The 17884-nt window shown below is 59.5% G+C and overlaps 2 protein-coding genes across 5 annotated transcripts in view; both read left to right on the top strand.

Annotated features, from left to right (window-relative positions):
- Positions 1-784: 784 nt before the first annotated feature.
- On the top strand, positions 785-11339 carry PTPN9 (protein tyrosine phosphatase non-receptor type 9). Of its 3 annotated transcripts, none has more exons than XM_032700590.1 (13): positions 785-1154; positions 4726-4869; positions 5328-5417; positions 5519-5643; positions 6210-6315; positions 6930-7040; positions 7247-7575; positions 7953-8046; positions 8154-8223; positions 8752-8830; positions 9089-9239; positions 9331-9538; positions 9807-11339. In XM_032700590.1, exons 1-13 carry the CDS (start codon positions 1122-1124, stop codon positions 10031-10033), a joined length of 1767 nt encoding a protein of 588 aa, XP_032556481.1. In that variant the 5' UTR covers positions 785-1121; the 3' UTR covers positions 10034-11339. The 3 variants fall into 3 exon arrangements, with proteins under 3 accessions (XP_032556481.1, XP_032556479.1, XP_032556480.1); XM_032700588.1 differs by lacking the exon at positions 785-1154 and adding an exon at positions 1501-1879; XM_032700589.1 differs by lacking the exon at positions 785-1154 and having other exon boundaries at positions 1921-4869.
- Positions 11340-14889: 3550 nt separating this feature from the next.
- SIN3A (SIN3 transcription regulator family member A) overlaps positions 14890-17884 on the top strand; it is a 32202-nt gene continuing 29207 nt past the window's right edge. The window contains exon 1 of one of the 2 annotated variants that reach the window (XM_032700100.1): positions 14890-14915. The gene's annotated coding sequence lies outside the window, so the exon portion shown is untranslated. Of the gene's footprint in view, positions 14916-15968; positions 16184-17884 lie in introns of those variants that run through there. The other variant, XM_032700099.1, reaches the window with a different exon arrangement.

Here is a 17884-nt window from a genome sequence, read left to right as displayed (position 1 = left end):
CAGGCAGCAGCTCCAGGGGAGGGGATCACGCCCTCCCCGGCTGCTGAAATTTGGCCTGGGGCAGGAGAGCTGAGCCGGCAGCTCGACGTGGAGACGTGGTCTGGGTCTCTGGGGGACAGAACGAGCCTGGAGCCGTCATCCAGCCGGGGCTCAGCCCCTTCCCTTTGCCCTTCTTCCATTTTCTCCCAGTTAGGTGCACAGGCTCCGGCTGCGGGCACGCTGCCAGTGCAGTGCTCCTCGGCTGAACAAAATGTCCCCTTGTCCCAGGGCCCGGCTTTTTGGTGGGACTGCTGCTGTGCTCCCCGGGATCCCCCCGCTCCTTCCCGGAGGAGCTTCGGGACTCTCCATCCAGGCGCTGACACCTGCGCCCAGCCGGGAAATGCAATTTACGGATTGCAGAGGAGGGAGTGGAAAAGAGGCGCCTGGAAATCCCAGACTGCTGCTCGTGGGGGGAAGGCCGCGAGGCTGGAATACCGGCAGGGGAAAATGCCGTGCCGGGAATTTCATCCAGCGCCAGCAGGAGAGGAGGATGCTGCCACCATTTTAGCGGCGGTGCTCCCGCCTGCCGCGGCCGGAACTGGGGCTGGGGGAGCCGGGGCGGAGCGGGGCGGGCGATCGGGCCCCCCCAGCCCCAGCCCCATCCCGGCTGCTGCCCCCCGCTCGCCCCCCCGCCACAGAGGCCTTCCTGTCCCCCGCCCGCCCTCCGGGGCCGGCCGAGCCGCGGGGAGGGGACGGAGAGGAGGGATCGGGGTGTGCGGGCGCTTCCTGCCGCCGCCCCCGCCGGGGCAGAGCGGAGCGGAGCGGGGCGGGAGCTCGGCCCGGCCCGGCCCGGCCCAGCCGAGCGGCGCTCCCGGTCCGAGCCAAACTTCCCGGGGTGCTCAGACATACACGCATATATATATATATTTATATCTATATATAATATAATATATATATTATTATTTTATTTTAATTTTTTTCGGCGCTTTCGGCGGGGCCCCCGGGGCGGAGCCGCCTTCGCCGCCGGGAGGGGCCGGTGCCCGCAGCGCCGGGGATGGGCTCCGCCGGGGCGCCCGCCGCTTAGACCGGCCCGGCTCGGCTCATTCCGGCCCGGCCCGGCCCGGCCCGGCCCGCTGCGCAGCATGGCCGCGGAGCTCAGCGCCGAGGAGGAGCAGGTAGGTCCCGTCGGGCTCCCCTTCCCCGGGCCGGGCTGGGCAGGACCCCGAGCGCTGCACGCATCTCCCCCGCACCCCCTCCCGCCGCTCCTTTCCCATCATTTTTTGGCTACCCCGGATGGCAGGGCTGGTTTTTTCCCAGCGGGGCGGTTCGCCCCATGGGAAGCCCCCCACCCCACCCACCCACGCAGCCCCCCCAACCTTACAGCCCCCCATCCACGCAACTCCCTACTGCGCCGCACTCCAGAAGCCCTTGCAGGGGGCTGCGGCATGGGTCCCACATCCCCAGAGCAGCGCGTCCCTCCTGGCGGGCCTCCCTGCCGTGGGCAGGCTGGCGTGGGGATGGTGCGTGGGGATGGTGCGTGGGGATGTGTGTGCACGCGCTTCCCACGCCCCAGGCCTCCCGTGACGTCCCGGCTTCCTCCGCCGGCCTTGCGTCACCGCGGGAGGATGTTGCTGGGCTCGGGGAGCGGGGCCCTGGAGCCAGCGGGGGCACCTCGGATGGCCGGAGCAATCCCTGGCTGGCTGTTCCCTCCTTTGTCCTCATCCCCAGGTTTGCCCACCCGGCTGAGCCGCGGCCGCTGGGCTTCCCTCTGGATGGGGATGCGGAGCCTGGGAGCGGGGCTGGGCGTGCAGCTGGAGGCTGCCTCTGCCCCACGGCAATGCTCGGGCTGTCACATCGGCCACCTTGGTGGCGTTGGGGGCTGCCATGCGAAGGCGAAAAGGTCCGGTTTTCCTTCCAAAATAGTTGGTTTTCCAGATGGTTGGTTGGTTGTTTTTCTCCGTTAAAAATCCTTAATTTCTACAGGGAGGTTTAGGAGAGTTGGGACGGAGATCCCGAGTTCCCAAAACCCCCATGGAGGAGGCCCTCCTGCAGCCTGTGCTGGTGCTCAGGAAGTGCAGGCTTTTTCCTCCTGGGAGCAGTACTGCTATCCTCCAGGGTGATAAAAACCCAAGGAATGGGGGGTGTTCTTGCCCTCTGTCCCCGCAGGTGCCTGAGATTTGCTTTTCTTCTGTGTTGTGAAGGAGGTAAAGCTTCCAGCAATGGGGCTTTAACAGAGCCTGCAGGGGCAGGGAGGGTTGGTTTGCAGCAGGAGCTGTAACTGGGCCCGTGTCCCAGCAGGGGGATCTGAGATGTTTGGTTCATGCAGGAATATTGGATGGAGAAGGTGAAGGTATGTTTGCAGTAGTGGCTCCAGGTTTGGATCATCATCCTGGGGTGGGGAAGGCTGCCTTTGGTGATGCCCTTGGTGGCTTGGAAGCCGAAATAGTGGAAGCTTCCCTCTTTTCGTGGGTGGTTTGGGCTGGGACATCCCCTTCCTGCCATCCCTCATCCTTTTCATGACCATCAGGATTTCCTCTGCTCTCCCCTGTTACTGACAGCAAGGCAGAGGAAATTCACCCCACTCCTCTCTCTGCAAGTCTTGGGACATCTGTGCCCGCTCTCTGCAGTTCCCTCCCCAGCTTATCCCAGAGGAGCCAAACCGTTTTTCCTCGGGGTTTTCAGCCCAGCTGCAGTTTTCATGGATTTATCCCCCCATTCCCCGGGATGAAGAAGAAGAAGGGTAGGTTTGCTGCCTGGGGGAGGAGAGCTGGAAGAGCCCCCGTGTCCCAGCAGCGGTGGCTTTGTCACCACCCTGCCGCGGCACAGCAGAGCGGGGACACGGATGACGGCAGCACTCCAAAGACCAGCATTGTTCCAAACGCCCGACCACAGACAGTTTCACTCACAGTGCTGCCAGAACAGGGCTTCTTGCTGCAGGTCTGGGTCATGGGCTTCATTTCAGCATGTGGAGGAGTCCCTGCTCCACTAGGATTGATACCTGCATAAATCCACGTGGGATCAGGGCTAGGAATAGATAATGAGACCCAGTGGAGTGCACGAAGGGGGCAGAGCTATGGTTGATAGCGCCTGGCTCCCTGCTGTTGAATGTCGGCACTGGTAAGTTTGGAATTTGGTTTTGTTCCCGGGGAAAGCTGAAATTCATGGCTGAGCTGCCCTGCAAAGCCAGCGCTTGTTCTTGTGCATCTTCCCCCTTGCAAAAAGCCTGGCACCCCTCGTGATGGATGCTGGAAGTGGGACTGTGTGAAGTGTGATGGGTTAGATGTGGAGGAAGGAGACCTGAACCACGTGTTGCATCCTCTCCTCACTGCCACTGTGCCCCTTGGCCCCTCTTCCCATCATCTGGGGCCTCCCTTTCCATCATCCTGGGTTATCATTACCATCCCAGGCTGCAGTGTTGGCTCTGGTCTCCATCCAAGGGCAGTGGGAGTGTACGTGGCACTCACCTCCATCCCTGGGCCATCCTGCACATGCTGGGGAAGGAGCATCTCCACTGTTATTTCGCATTTGCATCCCCAGCCCTAGATTCTGGGGATGCCTTGGAGGAGCGGAGGTGCAGCCAGGATATATTGGATAGGATATATTTGTGGATAGGATATATTCCTATATACATACATGTGGATGTGTGCTGTGTTGAGGCTGAAGATGGTTCCTGTATTGCCCCATTTATTTTCCCCTGTGCTCTCCCGGGAGTTAGGGTGCTCCTGGCTGTGAAGTGTTGGGGGAGAGACCCCTCTGATGAGCTGGGCTCCTTCAGCTCATCCCACGAGAAGGGCTCACTGCCCCTGCTGAGCCTCGTGCCGCCGATAAACCCCAGCCCTTCGCTTCCTCCTGTCGGAAGTCATTAACACCAACAACCTTTTCTGGCTCAATAGCTCCCAGTAGCTCTGAATAGCTCCCAGTAACTTCGTGCCGCCACCTGACATCCAACACCACCGTCTGCCTGTGCTCCCTGCTCCTGGAGCCAGCCTTCAGCACTCCCTGTCCCTCCTCCTCCTCTTCCTCCTCCTTGGATGACATTGCCATCCTCCACTCTAGAGAGGATGGAAGCTCCTCCATTTTGGGGTGTGCCCCCGATGAGAATGAGGCATTTTGGGAACTCCCTCCATCCTGCCTGTATCCTTTGAGCAGGATGTGGTGGAAGGCTGGGCTGTGCTTCCCCATCTCCCCTGGGACTCCTGTGTGGGACAGGGGATAAATATGCAGCAGAAAGCAAAGCTGCATCCTGGGACCCTCCTGGTCTTCCATGGCCATGTGAAACTGGTGTTATTGGGTGAGCTGGTCCATGTCCTGTAACAGGTCAAAGTGTCAGCCCTCCACGCTCTTTACCTGTGCTACCACAGCCAGGTTTGCTGCTCCCTGGAGGAGCTGCAGCCCCAGGACCTGCCAGCTGCTGCCAGCGGATGGGTACCTCCTGTGCTGTTTTTGCTGTGTCTGAACAGGAGTTTGATGCCTGTAAAATGCTCCTCTTCCTCCCCCTTTCCCTTCCATGAGTGTCCCCCAGCCCCAAGGCCATTTTTCCTACCACTGTCTCCCTTTCCCACACTGGTTTTTCCCCCATCTCCATCCCCACTGCCCTTACCCCTTTTGTTGTAGAGCTCTCCTCTTCACCCTGAGGAGCTGCTGGGTTTGCTGAGGACTGTAGCTCCCACCATGACCAGGGATGCTCCTCGGGCTCTCCTCTTCCTCCCACCCTGTCTCACTGCATGCCCCTGGTCTCTTCCACAGGCAACCAAGCAGTTCCTGGAGGAGATCAACAAGTGGACAGGCCAGTATAATGTGTCCCCGCTCTCCTGGAATGTGGCTGTCAAGTTCCTCATGGCCCGCAAGTTCGACGTCCTGCGGGCCATCGAGCTCTTCCACTCCTACCGGGTAGGTGAGCGGGGCCAGGACCCCCCTGGGTAAGGGATTCCTGCTCTGAGGGAGATCCCTGCTCCGGCAGACTACCCTCCCCCCGCTCTTTTTTCGTTTTCCCGCTCCCGTATAAGTTTTATCCAGCTGGAAAATCCTTTTTCAGCCAAGGCGGGTCACCATGGAGATCTCACTGATCCCAATCCCCTCCCCTCTGCTGAGAGCAGCTCACAAGGTGCCCTCCTGACCCGTGTATTCTGCCCATAGGGCATCTCCCCGTATATTAAGGATTTAGATCCATATATGTCCTTCCCAGCCCGGTTCTGCAAAGCTGCTCCCCCCCATGCTGGGGTGCGTGCTGGAGAATGGGCTCATGGAGCAGAGGTTCCCTCGGAGGGCTGGGTGCCCCATGGGGCCGTGGTGGTGGGCAGATAGCTGAGGTGCTTGTGCCCCCCGTCATGCCGGCTCCCTGCCCGCAGGAGACACGGCTGAAGGAGGGAATTGTGAAGCTGAAGCCACACGAGGAGCCGCTGCGCTCGGAGCTGCTCAGCGGGAAGTTCACCATTCTGGTAGGTGGGGTGTGCCCCCCCCAAGTTATCCCAGCTGGGTGGCTCATCCTTGCTCCTCTCCACGTGGCTGCTGCAGAAGCCTGACCCTGTTTCCTCGGCAGAGCGTGCGGGATCCCTCGGGAGCCTCTATCGCCCTGTTCACAGCCAAGCTGCACCACCCCAGCAAGAGTGTGCAGCACGTGGTGCTCCAGGCACTCTTCTACCTGCTAGACCAAGCCGTGGAGAGGTGAGCCTGCCTCTGCCGAGGTACCCTGTCTCACACTGGTGGGTCCCTGGCGAGCCCCTTCCCTCCCAGGGTGGTCACTGCTCCCCATGGCTTGAAATTCCCTGGTTTGAACTCCAGCCGCTCTTCCCCATGGAGGTGTTCAGCCGGGGAACAAAATCTCCTGTACCCTGAACAAGGCTTTTCTGCAGCCTCGCCCTGTCTATGCCCTGGGTTCAGTTTAGAAAAGCCCCAGATTCCTGCAGGCTTTGGCTGGGGAGGAGGCAGCCCTGCTGTCAGCCAGGCGTAATGTGAGTCCTGCCAAAAATATAGGACATTCCCTCTCTATCCCCCCTCCCCAGCCCCCTGCTGGGCTCTTTCTGTTTTTTACCTTACCCATCATGGGTGATAACACTGAGACAGGCTTAAATGAAGGTTGTAGGAAGAGGTGTGGTGGAGCAGCTGGAAGTGAGGTTTGGGTCTGTGAGTCCTGGAAGCACAGAAAGGGATTTTTAGGGGTCAGTGTGGGGCAGAGGTGCTGCTGCAGGAGTCATGTTGTGGGGTTGATGTTGCTCTTTCCTCTCTCTCAGCTTTGAGACGCAAAGGAATGGGCTGGTGTTCATCTACGACATGGCAGGGTCACAGTACACCAACTTTGAGCTGGACCTCAGCAAGAAGATCCTCAACCTGCTTAAGGTGATGTCCGGGGTGACCCCGTGTCCAGGGACAGTGCATGGGCCACTTATGCTAGCTGAGAACCCAAAGACCTGTGGTTTTGGCATCAGTTTTCACCCCAGACCATGCTGACCACGTCTTGGCTGAGGAGCACAGGCTCCAGCCCCGCAGGACCTCAGGAAGGCACTGGGAGCCTGCCAGGCTGGACCCAGCTGAGGCTGAGGCTGTGTGTCCCGCGGGCAGAAGAGATCAGCTGTCCCCGGGCCAGATTCCTCTCACAGCTGCTGGCAGCGCTTTTGGGAAAACAGATGCAAATTATTTTTTAATCATGCTGGCATTTGGTGCCTTCTCTGGAAAAAACCAGTAACAGTAAATGCTGGCCAGGGTGTGTTCTCTGCACAATCCCAGTTCCTGGTCTTCACTTCTCCCCTGCAGAGACAAGCCCTCTGCCTACCTAATTCCAAGGAAGTAAATTTGTTTCCTTATTGGCACATAGAAACAAGCACAACCGTGAGCGTGTGAGGAACGCTTTGGATGTGGCGTTGCCATCACAGGGTCCCTTTGGTGATTGTCACCTCTGCTGGGACATGTCCCCTGCCAGCAGAGTGGATCTGACCCTCTCCTCCTGCCTGCAGGGTGCCTTCCCAGCTCGGCTCAAGAAAGTTTTCATCGTGGGAGCGCCCATGTGGTTCCGTGTGCCCTACTCCATCATCAGCCTGCTGCTGAAGGAGAAGCTGCGGGAGCGGGTGAGTGGGGACCCTCCTGGCACAGGACCCTCGGCAGGGAGGGCTGAGGCTGCTTTCCCTTTGGGACAGGATGGTGGAAGCAGCTTGTGCCGCTCAGCCCCATCTGCTGGAAGCTGCTGAGCACCAGACCTTTGGCACCCCTGTCCCGAACCCCAGTGAATCCTCTCCAACTTTCTTGGAGTGACCCCTGCCTCTTCCTCACACAGGTGCAGATGGTGAAGATGTCAGAGCTGAAGGAACACCTGCCACGGGAATGCCTCCCTGAGTACCTCGGGGGGTCCCTCAAACTGGACCCTCTGAGCTGGAACTGCCGGTTCCTGCCCCAGCAGAATGGGCACCCTGACCCCCTGGACGAGCTCATCCTGGTGCCGCTGGCGGCCCCCAAAGATAATGGCTCCGTCCACGTCCCTGGGCCCAAGTCCATGACCCTCCAGGAGCTACTGGATCATGTCAGTCACAAGCAGAAACAGGGCATCTATGAAGAGTATGAAGATATTCGGCGCAGGAGCCCAGCCGGCACCTTTGTCTGCTCTTTGTGAGTTGGGGGAAAGATGTCAGGAGCCCCTCTCGCCCCAAAAAGCTGAGTGCCCCCCACACACACACACTTCTGCTGCTGGATGGTGGTCCATTGACCTCTTTAGGGTGTGGTGCTTTGGGTTAGCAACAGAGAACCCCAGCCTAGGGATGGTGTGAGGCCTCTTTGTAGGTCCTGCAGCCCCCCGGGGTAGGAGGGAGCTGCAGGGAACAGCAGGGACCAGGACCTGGCCAGGACTCCACCTCCTGAGGCTTTGACCAGGTGATGGCAGCAGAGCCTAGGCTACAGGCTCCAGAGGTTTGTGCAGAGTGAGGGCATGCTGCCTTTGCCTTCCCTGCCTGGCAAACATCCCTGCTTCCCTCTCCCCTCCCTCCCAGGGCACCCTACAACCAGGAGAAGAACCGGTATGGGGACGTGCCCTGCCTGGACCAAACCCGTGTCAAGCTGGCGAAGCCATACAGTCGCCCGGAGGTGAGGCAGCCTGGGATGGAAACTCACAGTCCTGCAGGAAGCTGACACAGCTGTCCTGGACACAGGGTTCTGGAAGCCTTATCTCATCCATGCTTTTCTCCCTGCAGCTGACTGACTACATCAATGCAAGCTTCATGGATGGCTACAAGCAGAGGAACGCTTACATTGGCACTCAGGGTATGGCCCGAGCCTCTGAGAGGTTATTCTGCTCCTGATGCAGCTGTGGGCTTCACCTTCCTGCCCAGTGGCAGCCACCAGCCGTGGTGGGGGACATCCCAGGAGAAGGACCCTACAGTGCCCAGCAGGTCCCCCTTCTCTCTGGGTATATTTACTCCTCCCTGGGTATATTTATTTCCCTCCCAGTCTCCAGCCAGGAGGGAGTGGAGCTTCTGGGAGAGAGTGAGTGGATCCATCCTCCTCCATCCACGATAGCAGCCCCCTCCCTTCTGCCCCTATCCCAACCCTGGATTTGCCCCATCTGCCCAGGGATGAGCAGAGACGGGGGATCAGTGCTGAGCCATAGGGTTTCAGTGCTGGGGGGGGCAGTCAGTGGCAGCTCCAGGCAGGGCAGGTGGAGCCAAACCTTCCCAACAGGAAGGGACTGTAGTTCCCTGTGGGGATGATGGGGGGCTGGTGGAGCAGCCGGGCAAAGGGGTTTGCCCAAATCCGTTAGGTTTTGGGCTGAAGTGTGGATTGTCCCTGCAGGGCCTCTGGAAAACACCTATGGTGACTTCTGGCGCATGGTGTGGGAGCAGAACGTCCTGGTGATAGTGATGACAACCCGGTGAGTGCTCATGGAGGGACACAGACCTCTTTTTCTGTGCAAAATGAGCATTTTTGGTGCGGGATGAGCAGTGCTGGGCTCCGTGCAGTGATGCTGCAGCCCTGGTGCCAGCCAGAGCCCCACAGCGGGGGGGCATCGCATCAAGAACAGACAGTTTGGTCCCTGCGGGATTCCTGAAGGACCAAGGCTGAGTGGCATGGGACATGTCCCAAGCAGGGCAAGAAGGACATGACCAGCTTGTCCTTGTCCTGCTCTCAGGCTAGAGGAGGGAGGCAGGAGGAAGTGTGGCCAGTACTGGCCCCTGGAGAAGGATTTCCAGGTGTGCTTCGGGGCCCTGACCATCACCAACCTGGGCGTGGAGAACCTCAGCCATTACAAGAAAACCATTCTGGAGATCCACAGCTCGGAGGTGCGTGGCCACAGCTGCCTGGTGGGGGGACAGCACAGGGGCACGGTGGGTCCGAGGAGGGGAGAGGGTCTAATTCCCCTGCTTTCCCCAGACCAGGGAGCGGCGGCTGGTGTCCCACTTCCAGTACCTGAGCTGGCCGGATTATGGCGTTCCTTCCTCCGCCGCCACGCTCATTGACTTTTTGGGGGCTGTGAAGCAGCAGCAGAGGGTGGCTGTCAGCACCCTGGGACCTCGCTTCAAGGGTCACCCGAGGGGGCCACCGGTCGTGGTCCACTGCAGCGCCGGCATCGGCAGGACAGGTAACGGGTGCAGCGGAGGTCTCGGGGGTGGTGAGATGATAAGTCCAGCTTCCCTGGGACATTTCCATCCCAGGGATCCACGGTGTGTTTGCAAGCTGGTTGACCTGGGATGCACGTCCTCAGGACTTACCACAGCCATCAGACCTGGGAGAATTCTCCAGACGCCTGCGCGAGATCGGTGGGGGGCTGAGAACCACCACTCCAGTTCTCGCAAGGGGCAGTGACGGCGCGATTTGGTGGCTGATGGCGTCCCACTGGTTGTCCCCAGGTACCTTTTGTGCACTGGACATCTGCCTGTCGCAGCTGCAGGACGTGGGTACTCTGAACATCTACCAGACGGTGCTACGCATGCGGACCCAGCGCGCCTTCAGCATCCAGACCCCCGAGCAGTATTACTTCTGCTACACTGCCATCCTCGAGCACGCCCAGCGTGAGGGCCTGCTGCTCGCCAACCACAGCCGGGCTGCCCAGGAGAAGAGTTCGCCAGGGCACTGAGATCCCCCGCCTCCCTGCAGACGCCCCCTTCCCATCCTCCGGGGGCTGCCTGAGCTGCCTTGGTGCCTGCCAGGACTCAGCTGAGCTGTTGGGGCGGCGGTGCCAGAGCACCTCAGCTGTTAGCACTGCTATGGAACTGTGCCTTATTCAACCCAAACAGTAGCTGCCACTCGCCGGCACGGGAAGGGGCTCTTGCTCCTCCCCGTTGTGTTTTGGTTGGGTTTGGTTGCGTGTGGAGGTGGTTTGTCTTCTCTTCAAGTTGTTCTTTTTTTTTTTATTTTGTTATTTTGTTGTTGTTGGGACCACCTAAGCTGTACCTAGAGAGGGGCTTTGCAAAGTCCTAGAAAATGTATTCCCACTCCTGGGGCTGGGGGAGAGGTGTGTGCTTTGGTCTCACCTGCCACTCCCTCTGTGTGTCTGTATGTATGTGTGTATATAATATACCCCTGCTCTGCTCCCCTGGCTATTATATAGATACATATATACAAGCTCCCCTTTAGCAGCTCCCGAGGATTCTCACTGTCCTGCCACCTCACTGCTGTGATCCCTGGAGCGGTGAGTTTGGTCCTGGCTCTGTCTTATTTTCCCCCTTCCCCTTCTTTCCCCTCATGGGCAGCACTGGGACACGGTACCCACTTTCATGCCTGTCCCACTGGAGGCACGAGGATGCTTGGTGGTGTCCCCCCCCATTTCCTTGTCTCATCTTCCCTGTGGAGACAGCAGCTCTGCTCCCAGGAGGATCTGGAGGATTTGGGTTGTTGGACGGGTGTGAAGCTCACAGGCATTCCCTGCCCCTTGGGGCACCGCCACAGGAGTCACTTGGTACGAGGTGATGGGGACACAGGGACCAGCTGGCTCACCAGGTTGCCTGGCTTTCCCAAGCCACCACTGGGAACCTGCAGGCCCAGCCCTGCATTGAGTCACAGGCCGGGAAAGTGCTGAGCAAGAATAAACCCCAAACCCTGGAGAGGCAATGAGCCTTAGCCCCGGCCCCCACCACCACCTGGGCCTCCCCAGCTTTATACTGTAATAAGATCTTTGAATGTGTATATTCTTATTTTTTTATAATCTTGGCGGGGGGGGGTGGGTAGTTTTCATTTTGTGGTTCTTTTTTGGGGTTTTTTGGTTGTTTTTTTGTTTTTGTTTTTTTTTTTTAATTTAACATTAACTTGATCCAAGCCAGAACCAGAAGTATTTGTAAATGTTCCTATTTTGCTCTTGTTCAGAGAAACCTTTTTGTTGTTGTTCCTTTTTTGGGGGTTGTTTTGTTTTTATTTGTATTGATATATAAATATACTACCAGTGACCAGTACTCTTTGCTGTAATGGGGGCATTGAGCAGGAAAGGAGAAGGAGGAAGTTTAGGGCTTTGCACAGGCTGTGATCCCCAAAAACAAGCTGGCCGCATCCCTGGGGACGCACTGACTTTGAGGGGTGTGAAGCTTTGTTTGGGGCTGCTCCTGGCCTGGGTGAGGCTGAGACAGAGATAACCAGGCTGCAGGCAGCTTTCCTGCCTGGGCAGGATAGTGGCAGGAGGGAAAGCAGCACGATGGGCTGTGCCTGGTAGCTGGCGGGGGGAGACAAGCCACCCTGCTCCGAGCTCCTGCCTCTTTTCCCAGGGCCTTGCCAAGCCCCAGAGCATCAATCTCCTGTCTGACCACCACATCTGCCTGCTGCTGCCTTTCGCTGCAGGATTTGGGGGTGAGGGCATTGCCCCTGTGCTGCTGGATCTGCTCTGAGCAGGCGTGTAGGGCACAAAAATTAGGGGGAATTCCCGGGCTGCCAGCCACCTCTGGCACCTTCAGGTGCAAGTGGTGCCAGTTCCAGAGCAGCAGCTGCAGCCTGAGGCTTTGGGATGAGGGAAGCAAAAAGGCAGCTAGTGCAAATGAAGCCCTAGAGTCAGTGAGAGAGCTTGTGCCCCAGAACAGGGCAGCTGGCAAGTGTGAAGAGCAGCACCTGTGTTTGCTCAGCTGGAGTCTGTCTGGGACTGGCAGAGAAAGGAGCTTTCCCTGTGCTCTGGGCATGGACTGGCTTGGCTGTGCCAAACTGGGGCCAGACGCAAGGGCTGGAAGGCTGGAAAAGAACCACAGGCAGCAGGGAATCCATCTGGAATCCCTGCATGTCCCAGTGCCCAGGGGTGCATGAGAGGTGGGTGTTCTAAGCATCCCTAGAGCTGTGCACATCCTGCCTGTGAGCGGTTCTGTTTTAGGTGCAGTGTCCCATCCTTCCAGGTGTCATTTCCCACCCACCTGTGTTCCCAGAGCAGCATCAGCCCAGGCAGTGTGACCTGCAGAGCAGCTCCTCCTGCTCAGGCTGCCCTCACTTTCCTTTCAGGCACCCCTTGCAGGTTGGCTCCTCCTCTGACGGAAGGATCACTGACCCCTCCCTCCTTGCTGCCAAACTTCTTCACCCAGCTGGGTTTTCTTCTTGACACACATGGAGAAAGGGGGTATTTGCAGCTGCTTGTCAGACACGTGCTGTCAGCAGCAGCTCTCTGCGGGCTCAGCGGGGCTCTTGGCAAAGTGTTGGCTGCAGATCTGAAAGCTGCAGGTCATGCCAAGTGTCCCGTGTGGCCCCGCAAATGTGCCCAGTCTCCCACAGGCTGCGAAATCCGAACCAAGCCCGCACTGTGCACATGGTAAAGGTGGTTGTGCCTTTTAGCTCAATTCCACAGTAGGCACAGAGAACCAAAACTTTTCCAAGGAGACCTGTGACCTGGATGTCTGATAGGATTACTAGACAGAGGAGAGGAGAGGAGAGGAGAGGAGAGGAGAGGAGAGGAGAGGAGAGGAGAGGAGAGGAGAGGAGAGGGTCGGAGAGGGTCGGAGAGGGTCGGAGAGGGTCGGAGAGGGTCGGAGAGGGTCGGAGAGGGTCGGAGAGGGTCGGAGAGGAGAGGAGAGGAGAGGAGAGGAGAGGAGAGGGTCGGAGAGGGTCGGAGAGGAGAGGAGAGGAGAGGAGAGGGTCGGAGAGGAGAGGGTCGGAGAGGAGAGGAGAGGAGAGGGTCGGAGAGGAGAGGAGAGGAGAGGAGAGGAGAGGAGAGGAGAGGAGAGGAGAGGAGAGGAGAGGAGAGGAGAGGAGAGGAGAGGAGAGGAGAGGAGAGGAGAGGAGAGGAGAGGAGGAGAGGAGAGGAGAGGAGAGGAGAGGAGAGGAGAGGAGAGGAGAGGAGAGGAGAGGAGAGGAGAGGAGAGGAGAGGAGAGGGTCGGAGAGGAGAGGAGAGGAGAGGAGAGGAGAGGAGAGGAGAGGAGAGGAGAGGAGAGGAGAGGAGAGGAGAGGAGAGGAGAGGAGAGGGTCGGAGAGGAGAGGAGAGGAGAGGAGAGGGTCGGAGAGGGTCGGAGAGGGTCGGAGAGGGTCGGAGAGGGTCGGAGAGGGTCGGAGAGGGTCGGAGAGGGTCGGAGAGGAGAGGAGAGGGTCGGAGAGGAGAGGAGAGGAGAGGAGAGGAGAGGAGAGGAGAGGAGAGGAGAGGAGAGGAGAGGAGAGGAGAGGAGAGGAGAGGGATGGAAATCACCGCCACCGGCTCTAAATGGGAACGGCTTGGATATGCCTCTGCCATAGACCTCCCTTCAAAGAGAGATGGAGATCCCGTCTGTGCCAGAGGCAGAGGAAAGGGCTGTAAGCCTTTTCCATGGAAGAGCAACCCACAGACTCACCCCCTGTTTCTGACTATTCCCAGGGCTGTGTTTCTTGTCAAAACGAGCATTTTCAGTCCTCTTGCACAACACGAGGTTTTGTTCCATCTCCCTGTTTCCTTCTCCCTGTGCCAGCAGATCCTGCTCAGCACAGAAATGTGCATTTCTCTGGAAATGGTCACTTCATGCAGACAGCCATAAATTACTGGAAATAAAAGCTTTGTGTTGTTTGAAGAGCAGTGGGAAAAATGGGCTGCTGAGCACAGGCAGACTGATGCCTGCAGCATCTCCCCTTCCTGGCATGCCCCAGGGACCGGGATCAGCCACCACGGGCAAAACTCGCAGCATGGACAATTCCAAGAATGTGAAATCCGAAGTGCTGCTCAACTGTGGGAATGGGGATTTAAAGCCATTACAGGGAAATCCCAAAGCTGCGCTGCCATCCCTGTGCCCACCTGTTTCATTTGGCTTTCTTAGCTGCATGCACACCACCTCACTAATTATGATTACTTAAGTGCTTGTAATTTTGAGTCCTGGGAGTTCGGGAAGCGTTTAACTCCGGAGCACTTAATTTCCCAGCCCTTCTCCTTCTTTGCCTCTGGTTTCCAAGGCTCAGGCTCGATCTCCAGCGGCACAACATCCCGTGAAGGTTCAATCCCCGCTGACCAGAACCCTTCCAGCAGCTAAACCGAGCTGCACCTCCCCAACACATAGCAGAGACTCTCCTCTGCTGTGCCTGCTTGTCCTGGCAGCACCTGGCTGCCTGCTCCCCGACCAGGCTGAGAAAGGGAAAAAGAGCTGGAAAGAAAAAAAACACGAGAGATTTAAACCTCGTTTGATGCCTGAAATACGTATTTTAACAGAAGCGTGGAGCGTGCGTGTTCGTATTTCAACCCGTCCTGAGCACGCTCTGGATGCCCAGATGAGCACTTAACGGGCGGTGAGGCCTGGATCCTCCAGCCTTGGTGTGGTGAACCCGGCAACTCCCTCGACAACTTTCTAAAAGGAGAAAAACACGATAATTAAACACATTAACCCCCCCCCACCTCCACCTCCCGTCTTAGCGGAGGGGACCGCTCGCCACCCCCGCGCTCATCCGCTCGCTCCCTCCCGCCCTCTGCCGCGAGGCCTCTCCCTCACACCGCCCCCCCCGCCCCAGCCGTGGGCGGTGCGGCCGTGACGATCGTCACGGCGGGGCCAATCCGCTCCGAGGGGAGTTCCCCCTCCATTCAGGGCTGCTCGCCTGCGCGCTGAGGGTATGTAACAGCTGCTTTCCCCACACACACTTTCCCAGTTTCCCCCCCTTCCCCCTTCACGGGAATCGCTTCCCACGGGGCGGGGGGGCCGGGAAGCCGAGGGACGAGGGACGGGAAGTGCGCGCGCGCGCGCTCCGGATCCCGCCGGCGGGAAGCGCGCGACGTATGGCGGGGGGGGGGGGAGCGAGTCACTGAGTGTGTGTGTGTGGGGGGGGGGAAGAGCGGCTGCCGCGCTGGCCACGCCCCCTCCCCGCCACCCCATTGGCTGCGAGGGCGGATGGTAACGCCCCCCCGCGGCGCCGCGCGCGCGCCGCCCACGCCCCCCCCCCCCAGTGCGTGCGTGCGTGCGTGTTAGTGTGTGTATGTGTGTGTGTGTGAGTGTGTGTGTGAGCGTGTGCGCCGTGTCCCCCCCGCACGTGTAACCGACCCGCCCCACGTGGGGCGCCGCCATCCCGGAAGTGAAGGGGTCGGGGACAAAAGGCGGGCGCCGCGCCGCCCTCCCCCTCCCCGCCCGGGCCCCGTCGCCAGCTTCCCTCTCCCGCCGGCCAACGGCTCGGCGGCGGGGCCGGAGGGAGGAGAGGGGGCGCCGCTCGCGCGGGCCGCGTCCGCGATGTAAACATTCCACAAAAGGGCTCCCCAGAGAGGGGGGCGTGGCCTTGCCCGTGGGAGGCGGGGCCAATCCCGCCGCGTGGGCGGGCTCCCCGCTGTGACGGCGGAGCTACCCCGCTCGCCTATTAGCCGGCGCTTTCGGCCCGCAGCCAATCGGACGGCGGAGGGGGCGGGACGGGGGCGGGGCGCGCTGCTTATACGGACATTTTTCTTCGGCGGTCGTTCCCCCCCCCCCCTCCGCCCTCCCTTCCTCTCCACATCCCCTTCCTGGGGGCCGCGGCCAATAGGGGAGGTCTTGGTGGGCGGGGCCAGCGCGCCCATTGGCCGAGAGGGAGACGGGCGCTCGTCTCGCCCAACGGGCGCTCGGGGCTCCCCCCCTGCGCGAGGAGGGGCGGGATTTCCCGGGGAACAGAGAAGCGGGCAGCGCTCCGCCGCGGCGGCCGACAGACGGTTACTCCATCTTACCCCCCCCCGCCGAGCCCCCCGCCCCGCCGGGGCACCGGCGCCGACCCCGCCCACCCCCCCCCTCCGGGAGGAGGGGCGCGGGGACCTCCCCCCTCACCGCACCGGGGACAGCCCGCCCCCGCCGCCCGCCCGAGAGGGGCCCGCCGCCCCCGGACCCTGAGGGAGACTCGGCCGCTGCCAGGGCCCGCTTCGAGGTAAGGGAGAGCGGGACGGCGAGGAGAGGTGGCCGCCGGGCCCGGGGCCGGCCCCCTCCGGCGATCCATAGGGGGCGGGGCCCGTTGCCGGTGCGGCGGCGGAGCGTGGTCGTGGGGAAGGGGGCCGGTCGGTGCCCGCGGCGCGGCTCCCCGGGGAGCCCCGGCCCGCGCGGGCGGCCGCGCGTCCTCCCGCCCCGCCCCGCCCCGCCGGGGTGTCCCGGCCCCGGCATGGCGGGAGCGGCGGGCGGAGCGTGCGGCGGCCGCTGGGCGCGCTGCGAGCCGGGCGCCGCCTCCTCCCCCCCGCCCCTCCGCCCGCCCTCCGCCCGGTGCCGCTCCCGGGCTGCGGCGGGACCGCCCCCGGCAGCGCTCGCCCGCATTGCACGGCCCCGGTACCGGCCGCACCGCGCGCCGGAGCCGCCAGCGGCGCTCCCGCTCGCCTGGGGGGGCGTTCCGAGAGCGGGCGCGGGGCTCCCTGGGCTCCGGTGCTCGGCCAACTTCCTGGCGGAGTTGCCATGAAAGGGCTTTGCCGGACAATGACTCCCCGCGGGGGTCCCCGCGCCGCCGCCCGCTCCGCACCGGCTTCGGCATCACCGAGGGTTCCCCCCTTCGCTTTTCGCAGTTTTTCAGCTCCGTGCTGCAGCGATTCCTAATAAGAACCTGTTGGAGTGACGTGTGGATACAGGGAAACCCGAGAGCTCCTCGTGCACCCGTTAATTTTCCAGAGATTTTAATAGCGAGCTGTATCTCTCTGCACATCCTCTCCATTCTGTGCCTTGAACTTGCCAGACACTTGCACTTGACATTTTATCGGTTTTTTAATTCTTCATGCTATTGTAGATGTACAAAAAACTTCAAGGGTTTGTTTTTTTTTTTGATAGCAGGAGGCTGATGAAGTTCAGGCAGCTTTAAAAGTATGAGCGTGCTTGGTGTCTGCTTAACTGAATCCTGTTTTTTCTGCCTTTTCCTGGCCCGGGTACAGAATGAGTTTTAACAGTTGTTATTTGTGCAACTATACGTGTGTGTTCAGTGCACGGGTGGCAAGGTTACAAAAGAAATCCGTTTATTTGGACCACTGAAATGGGGCAAAGTAACTTGTTTCAGCGCTATTTTAAACTAATTATCAATGGCATCTTGAGCTGTGCCTGGATTTTCAATCTCCCACGCTGTCCAGAGGAATCTAAACCTGGGCTGTGTGCTAAAGGGTAGCTTAAGGCTGACCTAACACCTCATGTTTTTCTTCTAACTTGTCACTTTCAGTTGTGCTAAAAGGTGTGGGGTCAGTAAACAAGTGGGAGATGCCCAACCTAATTCAGTACAAATCTATCTGCACTGCAATCTTCCTAACTTGCAATTATTTAAGAAAACACAGTTTCAGAGAGGTGTACATTATTCTATAGGATTAACAGTACAGTATTTTCAATTAGAATGTGATTTTATTTTAATATAGTAATTTTAAAGTACCCGTAAAAATTCCTTCATCACATAAAAGTATCTTGGCAGCCTGGTGTCGGTCTGTGCTGGATCTCTGGGGACAGAAAAACACTTTTTAGGGTCTTTTTTCCCTGACCAGGTGAAGTTAACAGTTTTTCACACTGGTGTGCTCTTTGCAAAAGGAAACTCTTCCTCACCCCAGCGTCTTATCCTCATCCCTCCCACCTTCTGCTGAAGACACGTGGTCTCAGCTTTAACTTGTTTGAGTTG

The sequence above is a fragment of the Chiroxiphia lanceolata genome, chromosome 12 (assembly GCF_009829145.1).
Source record: "Chiroxiphia lanceolata isolate bChiLan1 chromosome 12, bChiLan1.pri, whole genome shotgun sequence".
NCBI lineage: Eukaryota > Metazoa > Chordata > Aves > Passeriformes > Pipridae > Chiroxiphia > Chiroxiphia lanceolata.
Note: the sequence above shows the minus strand (reverse complement) of the source record. Positions and strands in the feature narration are given on the sequence as shown.